Consider the following 13,156-nt stretch of genomic DNA (forward strand, 5'->3'; position numbering starts at 1 on the left):
TTGTTGGTGCCAGACGGGCCGGTCTGAGTATTTCACAATCTGCTCAGTTACTGGGATTTTCACGCACAACCATTTCTAGGGTTTACAAAGAATGGTGTGAAAAGGGAAAAACATCCAGTATGCGGCAGTCCTGTGGGCGAAAATGCCTTGTTGATGCTAGAGGTCAGAGGAGAATGGGCCGACTGATTCAAGCTGATAGAAGAGCAACTTTGACTGAAATAACCACTCGTTACAGCCGAGGTATGCAGCAAAGCATTTGTGAAGCCACAACACGCACAACCTTGAGGCGGATGGGCTACAACAGCAGAAGACCCCACCGGGTACCACTCATTTCCACTACAAATAGGAAAAAGAGGCTACAATTTGCAAGAGCTCATCAAAATTGGACAGTTGAAGACTGGAAAAATGTTGCCTGGTCTGATGAGTCTCGATTTCTGTTGAGACATTCAGATGGTAGAGTCAGAATTTGGCGTAAACAGAAGGAGAACATGGATCCATCATGCCTTGTTTCCACTGTTCAGGCTGGTGGTGGTGGTGTAATGGTGTGGGGGATGTTTTCTTGGCACACTTTAGGCCCCTTAGTGCCAATTGGGCATCGTTTAAATGCCACGGCCCACCTGAGCATTGGTTCTGACCATGTCCATCCCTTTATGGCCACCATGTCCCCATCCTCTGTTGGCTACTTCCAGCAGGATAATGCACCATGTCACAAAGCTCGAATCATTTCAAATTGGTTTCTTGAACATGACAATGAGTTCACTGTACTAAAATGGCCCCAACAGTCACCAGATCTCAACCCAATAGAGCACCTTTGGGATGTGGTGGAACGGGAGCTTCGTGCCCTGGATGTGCATCCCACAAATCTCCATCAACTGCAAGATGCTATCCTATCAATATGGGCCAACATTTCTAAAGAATGCTTTCAGCACCTTGTTGAATCAATGCCACGTAGAATTAAGGAAGTTCTGAAGGCGAAAGGGGGTCAAACACAGTATTAGTGTTCCTAATAATCATTTGAGTGTATATCTGTACTGTTGTCTCTATGGACCTCTGTGTCTTGAATAAAAGTTGATTGGTTGATTGCCAGTCTGACATGGTCAAATGTTGCAATTTTTTTTAATAACTGATATTCTGGCAAAAGAGTGAGAGATTATCCTACTGCTCATAAAACATTCACTATTAGGTTTAAGAGATATAACCAGTTTAGATGGAAAGGATCTCAAACTGACTAGCTGAAGATGTCAATGTAGCTAAACCCATTTAGAGACACGATAATTACTTCCTTGAAAAAAAATTCCAGCACAGCGCATCAACAGCCATAATGAAATGACCCTTCACAATAGATGCATAACAAAGATTACAGAGCTACATGGCAATTTATCTATTTAAAATAGAACCTTGCTCATCTGTTGAGTGATAAAAACTTTTAGCTTTTAGATTTCAAATCCTATGCCACTACCACAAAGACAGTTAGAAAAAGATCCCACGACAAAGTAGCTTGAGCGGAGCAACTTATTTACGGATATGACGAGAGACACACGAGTGACATATGTTCGCAATTTCCCGCAAAAAACATCCCGACAGGTCTAAATAAACACTTATAATAGGCGTAACCATAGTGAAATGGGGTTAAAAAAAATAAAAAAAATTTGGAAAGAGGTTACATAATGTTATGTACTTTTAAAATACATTTCATCCAATAAGTCAATATTTGTGTATAGTATGTATTTGTTTTTGCCTATTATTAAAAGTATTACATTTGTTAGACAGCAAGATGGATCTATAGGTTTTGGAACAAAGAAAAACAATTAAGTAAGACTCAACTTTTAATAAAGCAATTTTGCTTAACTGTTGAAACATGTCCATTAGAGAGGTCTAAATGACTGTGCTTATGGAGTTTCCATGCAGACTTGTATACTGTATTATGACCTTCACATGGCTATGTGTACAGTATATATATGAACATCACATGTGCATGCAACCACACATTGGATCACATTGCATTGCCAAAAAATGGTATTTAAGATGTTCCCGAAAACATCTGCATTGGGGTTTAAATACTGAACTCAGATTCCAGCAACACTCACAAAAGATTGTTTGGTAACTTTGGTTTGAATTAAAAAGTAGTTCTTCCCTTGTTACATGTGATGCTAATTAACTTAACAATGCAATCAACCAAAGACGCACCCACTTCCCGGTTTGACGTTAGACTTTCCATCATGGAAGAAGCACGGTATGGTTAAGAAAAAAAAAACAGTTGCTGTTCTTCCGTGACTGAAACAATGTGCAGTGTACAAATCGCAAATGTCATCCACATGTGAAGCTCTGTATTTGTATAAAAGCATTATCAAACAGGCGCATACTGTAAGAATAAGAATAATACATTTTCCCAAACATGTTTACATAAATTCTTTTGATAAATACAGTGTCGTAGACTTTAAATAACTCATTCTGTATAGATAAAGTTACAGCACAAAAATGTAAACTATCTTGCGAGTGCTTGATTTCATTTCTGGAAAAGTCCATTTGATTTTGGATAATGTGCAACCTCGACATTCTGATAAACAGTTCTGCGAATAGCACTGAAGACATTAACAGCACATGTAACGTGAAATCTGGCAGATGTCAAGCATTCATGTGAAATGTTTAAATAACCCTCTGTGCCATGAGAGGACTTGACTTTATAGTTCAGCGTGCTGACGGGGTGCTTGGGGGTTTGGTGATGGATGTGGAGTTTGTTTTTGGTTAGGCTTCTGCTCTCTGTTGCCTTCCCTGCCCCCATTCTTAATTTTAGGACCCCTCTGGACTGCGTAAGTTGGTGCTTCTTGGTCCATTATTGCCAAAAAGTCAAAGAACGGTACAGGAGGGCCCCATTTCCCATCTGGGATCGAGCCTAAAAGAACAACGGAGAAAAAAAAAAACAGATTGTTGTTGTTGGTGACGTCTGTTAAACTCATTGTTTCATGACTGTTGATGAAGAACAGCTAGCGTAACTTAACACTAACTACTCTCCGCACATGCTACTTGTGACAACAAAACAGCACTTAGGGAGTAAATGATGCTTGATACCTGGAAAACTGAAGTAGAGGAGTTTACTAATGGAGAGTGACAACTGTTTCCAGATGTTTTGGTGTGGAAACTATGTAAATGTAAACTGATCTACTACAATCCCTGTGAAAACAGAGCTGTCTGCATGCTATAACATTGAAATAAAACTATTTATAAATGAATGCAAATCCCTAAACACTGGGGGTTAGGCATTTTATTCTTAGTATTTGTGAAATTAACTCATCTGAATTTACACAATCCAAAAAGAGCCAATTAAATTGACCAAACGTGTGGATCAAAATGTTCTCTAAAGTTTATGTTGGTCGAAAATATAGTACTGTTGAAAAGTTAGGAGTCAGTAAGAAAAAAAAAATTGTATTCAGCAATGATGGATTATATTTATAAACAGTATTTCCACAAAAACATTAAGCAGCACAGTTGTTTTTAACATATGAAATGTTTCGTGAGCAGCAAATCCGCATATTAGATTGATTTCTGAAGGATCATGTGACACTGAAGGCTAGAGTAATGATGCTGAAAATTCAGCTTAACATATATTACAATAGAAAACACTTTGAAATTGTAATAATATTTCACAATATTATAGTTTTTACTGTATTTTTGATCAAATAAATGCAGCCTTGTTAAATATTTCAAAAACAAATATTTCAAAAATAAAATCTTATAGACCCTAAACTTTTGAAAGTTACTGTTAATTTCTACAGAAAAGGGTTCCTTGAATTATAATAAGTAATTATGATACAAATTCAAAATAGTTTTACGGAGTCATGGAGACGCTAAATCAACCTGACACACAGCAAACTGGAAGACCAAACATTGCCTCTGCTGTCTCCACTGAAACGGGCGCATAGACAACACTGAAGACGTGGAAAATATGTGTAGACCTTAGTATCTCTTCCATCCAAAAGAAATAATTGCAGGCTATTTCATGGATATTACTTTGCAAACATTTTTTTGCAGCACACTGATTAAAAACCTGTGCACCCCTGACACCTAAAACAAGCATAACTGGAAGAGTCCAGCAGTTTCTGGTCTTTGAGTCATTTTGGATCAAAACAACTGCTGAATAAATAAATTTGTACACCGCTGTTTAAAAGTTTGGGGTTAATAAGGTTTTTAAAATAAGACTCTAAGCTCATCAAGGCTTTTTGATCAAAAATACAGTAATATTGTGAAATATTATTACAATTTAAAATAACAGTTGTCTAATTTGCTGGACAAAACATTTAAATAGGAATCTTTTGTAAAATTATAAAATGTCTTTACTGACACACATTTTTTTAAATAATGTTCTATGAGGTGAGGTCCACTTATAATGTTATCAAGATTTCTACTTTAAAAAAACGTCCTCATTAAGAATAATAAGCTATTTTCTATCCTGTTTTTGACCCTCTCTTTCAAACACACTGTTTTGATGGGCGTGCCGCATTCAAGACAGTGTTTTTGAGAATCGATATAGTATCACCAAACATAATATTGTTGTGATATTCACACATGTATGGATATTTTCTTTCACCACTATTTACTACTAAAGAAACAATGTTGTAGAAGTAGACGTTGATCATCTTCTGCAGAGACGGTCTTTTGTTTGACACTCTGTATTACACTATGACGTAATAATGTGACACAATCCGAAATTAGTCGTTTTCTGAACTTGGTTTCATTAAAAGCTGTTTTTGGACTAATGAGGAGGTTTTAACTTACAGGATATTTTTATAGTACAATTACATCTTATATGGCAAAAGATGTCGGAACTTTTGAACGGTGGAGTATATTAAACTTGGATAAGACCTAGAACTGCCGGATTTTTGAGCCAGAACATCAGCACTCATCACACTCTGTGGACATGGATCAACAGATGTGGTGGTTTCTACCGTAAAATGCTGGACGACTGCCATGCTTCTACATATGAGGAGATTAACGGACTATCAGTAGCCTATGACTCCTCAGCTCATGAGTCTCCAGCTATCACTAATGTCTGTGGTGCGGTGGGATTAATCAGCCTGCGCAAATGTTGTGCCGCTCTCGAGAAATGCATAGTAACCGACCAAACAAAATGTTGGTTGCTCAAATTACAGGAAAAGCGGACATCTGGGTCCTAGGAATTATTTTGGAAAAGGAGAATGATATTGATTCCAAACACATTTTTGGTGTTTTTTTTCCAAAGACAAGCGTCACTATTAAAATTGCTCATACTTACAGTCAGAGGTTTTTCCCATACCTCAAATAATACAGTTCGTTGAGAAAAGGCGTCGTATTACTTATCCTTTGAATCTGACTTATGATTCGACAGGTGGACTATAAAACAGTCATAGACTTAAACTGAAGAGGGACACAAGCGATATATATAGACCAGAATTCAAACTCTTGTCGCCCCCGAGCGCAAAGGCGGTGAGTCTTGGCGCATCTAAACTAGTGTAACTTGAATGTGTTGATGATACAGAGGGAGACTGACTTGCGAAAGTTTCTATGCGAAATGTGAAATTAAAAAAGAAAAGACTCTTGCTTGGTGCTCAGAGACTGAATCCTTTCTCTGGTCACAGAGAAAAAAGAAGGACAAACCCATGAATGTGTAACAGGAAAGATTACACTACTACCACCCAGTCACACTTGCAGTTTAAGAAGCTAAAACACTTACATTACAGTCATACGGCAGTGAGACAATATACAAACAGCCTAATAAAATCTATTGGGCCATAAGGCAGAAAGGAAACAACTATTGTTTTTCCAACTACCAAGAGTCACAAAACAGGCGCGTATACTGTGGTTCTTTTAACAGCAATACAAAGGACATTTCATTATAATTACACTAATGCTTCAAGGATAAAATTCAGATGATTGTATTTGCTCTGCATCTGACTGGCATATGAAATTTAATAAATATCCTCCGATGGATAAAGTGCTTCATCCATCCTCATAAAACACACATTTTAGCCGACAGACGGATGAAGCCAAGTGCAAAAAGCTGCCAAAAAAGTCCCCAGGCCCCAGGAGTCCGGCAGAAGGTTTCAGGGAAATAACTTGTAACAATCAGACACAATTAAGGGATACAGTTTCCTCTCAGCTTGGTAGGAAGCAGATGGGAGATGCTGAGATGTGGGTATAAAACCAGTCCAGGTTTTGGCGCTGACAAAAGCAAGACCCGCTCTGAGACCATCAGCAGGAATGGAGTGGCGTCTTTGGGGACATCCGAGTGAGAGCGCATTTTGGAAGGGCATCAACAGAGCTGAGTGCTGGATCTGAGTGATTGGGTTTGTTTTATACCACAGGCAACAATAGTGATTGTATTAGGGGAAAAGTGTTGGTGAAGTTCTGAATGGACAGGGTGTGATCTCATAAACATCTTTACTTTGTGCCAGCCTTTTCAGGGCCGTGCAATGACCGATTCCTGGAACTGTGGGCATGTAACAGACATCGATAACCATACAAGGACACACATTTGAAGACATCAAATATGAAGAAATGTGAACAGCAGCTAAAGAGGAGGTGTGAAGGCATTCATATCCTTCATGTTTCCACTGTTTTCACACTAATATTTTTGTAAAATTCATGCAAAATCTTAGCCTGGCAAGCCAGACCTACATCAAGATGCCCAATTGGCATACCTCAATCCGAGGGGCGGGATAAACTCGGCATGCAATAGGACAGCGCTACAACCAACCAGAGCAACGAACGGCTATGGCTGAGTGAGTCCCATGCGTTTTTCCACCAGCGGAGCTAGTTGATATATTAAACTTTTGCCGTATCCGGTCGTCAAAACTCCGAACACATCTTCCTTTTTTAAGAATGACTTAAGTGACGTTCTCTTAACTCCAAATCATCCAGAGTCGCGGCCAAATCCGATTCGAAAGACCGCTGTTCGCCAGCAGCATCTTCTTTGTTTTCAAGTAGCAGGGAATTCAAATCACCTATGGAAATCACGCGGGGGAACCGTCACAACTCTGCCCTCATTATGTTAAGCCCGCCCACCAACTCTATACACGATGTGATTGGCCTGACCAGAGTTTGGTTTTTCCAGCTTGAATGCCAACGGAGAGTTGCTAGACCACACTTTGCTGCAAAATAATTTTTGCTGCCGCTAGATTTCTAGGCTAGCAAAATCTCCTTAATTTTGCCAAAAAGGCAAAGCCAATTCTGAGTAGTTTTTCTATCATGAATGAAAGTGAACTACTGACACAGTGTACATATAGATGCCATTAAATAAGATAAAAATTTGATTTATTGCCCCAAAACTGTGGAATAGCCTTCCACTGTGTTAGAACAGCTCAATCATATTTTGTCGTTTTTAATTTTTTTTAAATTAAAAACCTCTAATTAAAAGATACAGGGACTCACCTGCTGGTTGTTCCTGTCCGTTTTCCACATCATGAATCCACTGCAGGATGTTCTTAGCCGTAAGGGGGCGCTCTGGGGGGAAAAGGAACACCTCTCCTCCAGTTCTTAACTTTGAAATCACCAAAGCGGGAAGTGGAGGTACAAAGCCAAGATACTTCTCCAGGACAGACCTCCCAACAGGTGTCCGACCCCTAGAACAATGAAACCACATTGTTGACAACTAACAAGGGTTTGCTTAAAGAGAATGCATTTTGAATAATGAGTCTAACAGATCATGTTCCTCACAGATGGATCCAACATGGCAGGAAGGAACCCAGCTGTCCAGAGCTCAGTGGACGCTTTATCTCTGCTAAAGACTTCGTACTCTCTGTACTGTCCTCCTTTCCGATAAAAAGCAGTAGCAAAGGTTTCCCAAGCTCCAAATACCAGGGAAGATTCTCCACAGTCAGTTCAGGCTTTAATGCAAAACAAATTTTCATCTTGTTAGTGAGTTTTTGGTTGTTCACCAAAAGGCAAACCAAAATGTTGTTAAGGCAACATTATTATTATTTATTTTATTCAAGTCTTCATTGATTATTTGTATTTTATTTCAGCTTTATTTGAAATAAAAACAATTTAATAGTTATAGTTTAGTATAAAAACACTGTTAACTACGTCAATGCGGAGAGACAGTCAATTCAAATGACTTAAATTCCACTAAAACACATGTGATTTCAATATAACGTACCATTGAGCAACTGTGAAGCATGGTGTTTAGAGACTAGAGTGAATTTGCAACTATGCTACCAAAACAACTTACAAAATGATCCAGTTCCACTCGTTTTATGAGTGAGACCTGGTCCGTTGGTGAGGATGATGGGATAGAATAGACTTCATAAGGAACTCCAGGGCCGCGGGATACCAGTAAAGCAGGCAGGTTCACTGACAGTCCTTCTACCCTGATCAAATACAGAGCAGTCAGCTGGAACGCTTTCTTACACTACACTGAAAAGTCCACACATGTATCATCTTGTTAAGACGCTTAACATCTTTTGAAATGCAAGATATAATCTTAAGTTGATTACATCATCAAAATAGTTGTGGTAAAACGGTCAGATACCATTGCTCCGCCTCTTTGTTGGCAAATAGCCCAAGAATTGTCTCTCCTCTGAGGAGTCTTGCAGCTTCTTCAAATGAGGTCACACCTAAAACATAAAGTGCACCAGATTGAGAGATTCATGGGCATATCAATACATGCTACACCCAATAAAATACACCCATTTTAGTTTCCATAATATAAAATGAAGAATGCACCATACAAGTAGAATATAACATTTTAAGAGGTTGGTCATATACAGTAGTAAGCCAAAACCAGTAGTAAGTTGCAATCACGTCCATTTGCCACCATCTCTCTGACCATTACAATTAAACAGTCTGCTATGGGATAGTTCACCAAAAATCATTTACTCACCCTCATGTCATTCCAAACCGTAACATAAAAGAATATATTTAGAAAACTGCTGGTAACAAAACAGTTTTGGTAAGCATTGACTTCCATATGGACAAAAAAGAAAAAGAAAAAGAAAAGAGACATTTTTCTAAATATCGTCTGTGTTCCATAGTAAAAAGAACATAGTCATACAGGTTTGGAATAAAATGGGGGTGAGTAAATGATGACAGAATTTTAAGTTTTTACTGTCACTTTTGATCAATTTGCTCCTTGCTTAAAGGTAGGGTAGGCAATGTTTTTTAATAAACAATATTTGTTATACTGGTTGAAACTCTCTTCACATCCTGATCAATAATAGAAGTGGTCAAAATATTTAGAAAATGTCTCAGGACCAAGAAATGTTTGCCCAATCATTGCATTCGGTTCGCTCTGAAGGGAGGGTGGGATCTAATGATTTCAAAGCTAGCTTGCTATTGCTAGCCTCTCTGAAATTGCCTACCCTACCTTCAATAAAATAATCTTACTGATAACAAACAACTTTTTAAAAAAAATAAAAAAATAAAAAAATCACTTTTCTTATACTACATCAAATTATATAAAGAAAAATGAGGAAATAAAGGATAGAGGAACTTATGCATACATCAACTAAAATCACAGACCAGTCAGTTAAAAACCATTACAAAAATGCTCCGAAAAGGGATGTTGATTCCACTTTTGTTATTTTATTATCTAATGCAATGACTTAAATGTCCGAATCATTTTTAAGGCCACTGTAAAAGTAAAACATTTTATTATGTGGAGATCAGAGAATGATTTTTCTTTATTATTGGCTGGACTTTAGGTGAACTCATTCTTTAAGGATTCTCAACAGTATATCTATCCTGTATCTATCACATAGCAGTGATTCCAGGGAAAAGAGACCTTACCTGTGTCTTGCGTTGAACTGAACAGGCCCAGCACTCTGACAGCGGACAAATATACATGTTTACTGTACAAATCTCCCTCTAAGAATGACGTCACCTCAGCAGAGGAGGATAGATGTGAAGGACTGGAGACCAGACTCCTGCAAGAACAAAATTAACTCATTAATAAACATTACTGAGGTGTGGAATGTTCAATTGCGATGTTTTTATTAAAGAATATTGGTTTTTCGAGTGGGAATGTAGGCAGAGCATTTACTGTCACTGCACTGTTGTCTTGGGATTAACTATTAATTGATTTTTGATGGTGCTCTACAGATAAGACACCATAATTGCCATTATCAGCTCAAAACCATATTTGAACATATAATAGAAGGCAAACTGCAAATGCACACTGTAGCACTCGACTCTTGCACACAATCATCAGGACACTAATTTAAAAAGACGCCCGCTTTCAGGTTAATCCTGAGTGACAGACTAAATCACACCCAGAGGATCGGACTTTGTGTGAGAAAGAGGACGTGAAACTCACAGTAGTATGAACGTGTGTAGGCTCTTGGTTCCCAGCATGCCTCTGTACGGCTGAGCAGCAGTCATGGGGCGGTAGATCATAACGGTGGGGAAGGAAGTGATGTTCTGATCACTGCAAATATCAGTCAATTCTCCACAGTCTACAGCTGCCAACTCCACCCCACTCACACCTGAACACGATAAAGAAAGTGACAGAGCAAGAACAGTGCATTTAGTGAATGCTGATATTAATTACAAAGTCTTCGCCACCCTAACTAACATTAGTGGAATTTTTTTTAACATTACATGTGGTGTCATTTGATAAAATGGACACAAAAATGGTGCATCTTTAAATCCCTTGACGTTTTAATTATGCAATCTTCAGGTGTGAGAAAGTATTTGCCCCATATATTTGTGTATGTATGTTGATCCAAACCTGCATGACTTAATGTGGAACACAGCACAGAAGATGATATTTTGAAAAATGTCTGTTTTGTCTGTACAATAATGAGATTCTAATATTGTTTGGACCCCAAAATGCTTCAAAATGTATTCTTTTTTTCATTCCACAAAAGAGAGAAAGTCATACAGGTATTAAATGACGAGAGTAAATAATGACAGGATTTTATTTAGTTGTATAAAAATCAAATTATTTCTAGAAAGATGATTAAATAAAAGATAAAGGAAATAACTGCATAGATCAACTAAAATCACAGACCAGTCGGTCAAAAATCGTTACAAAAAAGCTCAGAAAAGGGATGCTGGTTCTGAGGAAAAAGTTCAACATTATTTGTTTGCAGATTCCACTTATTTTATTATCTAGTGCAATGACTTAAATGTCCAAATAATTTTTAAGGCCACTGTAAAAGCAAAACTATTTATTATGTGGAGATCAGAGAATGATTTTTCTTTAACATTGGCTGACAATGGATTCCATCAAAATGAATCTAAAAAAATAAATAAATAAAAAATAACTCAATTTACAGCATTTCTACATTCTGCAACTCAGGCAATTGTGTTCATCATTGAAATGCTTTTACCTTCAAGTGCATCCGCCACCTCTATATATGACTGAATAAAAGCCACACAGACAGCATCCCCTAGAGGACAAAAGTGGATACATCAGGTTCATAGATTCCTCTAATACAGCAAATATAGTGAGATAAATATTAAAACTTACATTTAAAATAGAACAGCACCACCGTGATATCATTCTGCGTGACTGTAGTTTGAAAAGTGTCTGATGTGAGTTCAGTAACAGACTCCAAATCCGGCATTTGATCACGATCTCTGTACACAGACTCTGACACCTCATCATCAAGGATATCTGGATGAAGTCAACAAGATCTTTAGAACCAGTTTAAAACCATTCTAAGACCTAGTTAGCAATGATCACATAGGTGGCATCTTACCAAGATCTGACCACTGTTCCTCATCTCCCTCTTCATCTTCAATCTTGTGTTCTTGCAAAAGTTCTTCTTTGAAAAGTTTCATGACCTCCTCTGCACTATTTAGGGTAAAATATTTCACATCCTGTTGACAAAGGTTCTTGTTAGAAACAGATTTTTCAGATAATAACAGCCACATTCAAAGGTTAAACTGACCTCCTGTGGGAGTCTGTAAGCAGCGTTATATTTCAGTGGAGTTTTCACGTTTGGACTTTCCCTGAAAAATAAAAAAGATACAGTGTTGACTAAAAATAAGATCTGTGGAAGCCGATTTGGAGATGTGTATTTGGATGCTGTAGCAAAACTGACCCCATTTCCTTTTACTCTTATTGTGCATGATTCATTAGTACATCCTATCCCAAGAAAAGTTTTTCATAATATTCACCAAAATCTAAGAACTTTCGATGCTTCCAACTTTTGTTTTTAATTGATGGGAAAATAAATATTACCAATGATATCATATTCCTCAAATCCAGACAGATAAAAACCAAACCTACAATAAGGTGTATACAACATTAATGTAGTTAATGTGACAGTTAAAGTGTCTAACAATAAATAATACTTTTATTATTATCAATCTTGGATAATGCTTATTTTTGTGTACACTAATTCATTAATAACATACAAATTAGTACATATTAAAACATTGTTCAATGCCCTAATTTATCAATTAATTTATCAATTATTTAGTGATTATTTTATAATTAGTACGATTTTTTTCTGGACAGAAATGAATGCTTTTATTCAGCAAAGATGCATTAAATTAATCAAGTGATAGCAAACACATTTACATTTCAAATAAATGCTGATCTTTCTATTCAGCAAAGAATCCTTAAAAAAAATTTAGAATGGTTTTGAACCTGTAAAACAAGATAGCAAAAATATTAAGCAGCACAACATTGCTGCTCAAGAAACATTTATTATTATTATCAAATCAGCATATTAGAATGATTTCTAAAGGCTCATGTGACACTGAAGGCTGGAGTAATAATGATCACAGGAATAAATAACATTTTAAAATATAAGATTATAAGATATTATAAGATTTTTATAAACTTACAAACTTAATTTTTTACTTACTTAAAATAATATATATTAAATAATATATAATATAAAAAATCTATATATAAACATTAACCAAGACAATAATAAAACACTGTAAAAAAATATGGTTAGTATCATGACATTTAATGCATTAGCCAATTGCTTATTTAAAGTTATATTGCGCTATTGTTTTCATTGTCATCATCAGTACCTGGAAATGAGCACTACGCCAACCTCCCCGCGGAGCTGCAGGGCGAGAGTTTGAGCGGTGGCACGGTCCAGGTGCTGGGTTTGGGGCTGAGAGAACAGAAACAGCACGGGCACACTGAGGTGGATATGAACCACATCTACCTCAGAGGGGTCCACCTCGGCCTCTGTCTGCCAGAAAAGTCCAGAATTGG

At 37.2% G+C, this 13,156-nt stretch overlaps 1 protein-coding gene across 1 annotated transcript in view; it reads right to left on the reverse strand.

Annotated features, from left to right (window-relative positions):
* Positions 1 to 2,538: 2,538 nt before the first annotated feature.
* The window catches only part of txndc16 (thioredoxin domain containing 16), a 29,016-nt gene continuing 18,398 nt past the window's right edge, over positions 2,539 to 13,156 (reverse strand). Inside the window, exons 8-19 of the mRNA XM_056267222.1 lie at positions 12,967 to 13,133; positions 11,868 to 11,928; positions 11,676 to 11,796; positions 11,444 to 11,590; positions 11,304 to 11,363; positions 10,286 to 10,454; positions 9,760 to 9,896; positions 8,504 to 8,588; positions 8,204 to 8,342; positions 7,690 to 7,859; positions 7,405 to 7,595; positions 2,539 to 2,893 (exon numbers count right to left, since the gene is read on the reverse strand). Of these exons, the coding sequence (XP_056123197.1) occupies positions 2,682 to 2,893; positions 7,405 to 7,595; positions 7,690 to 7,859; positions 8,204 to 8,342; positions 8,504 to 8,588; positions 9,760 to 9,896; positions 10,286 to 10,454; positions 11,304 to 11,363; positions 11,444 to 11,590; positions 11,676 to 11,796; positions 11,868 to 11,928; positions 12,967 to 13,133 (1,659 nt within the window). The 3' untranslated portion in view covers positions 2,539 to 2,681. The remainder of the gene's footprint in view (positions 2,894 to 7,404; positions 7,596 to 7,689; positions 7,860 to 8,203; positions 8,343 to 8,503; positions 8,589 to 9,759; positions 9,897 to 10,285; positions 10,455 to 11,303; positions 11,364 to 11,443; positions 11,591 to 11,675; positions 11,797 to 11,867; positions 11,929 to 12,966; positions 13,134 to 13,156) is intronic.

This window comes from Rhinichthys klamathensis, unplaced genomic scaffold, assembly GCF_029890125.1.
Source record: "Rhinichthys klamathensis goyatoka isolate OS25496 unplaced genomic scaffold, OSU_Roscu_1.1 h1tg000256l_1, whole genome shotgun sequence".
NCBI classification, from domain to species: Eukaryota; Metazoa; Chordata; class Actinopteri; order Cypriniformes; family Leuciscidae; genus Rhinichthys; species Rhinichthys klamathensis.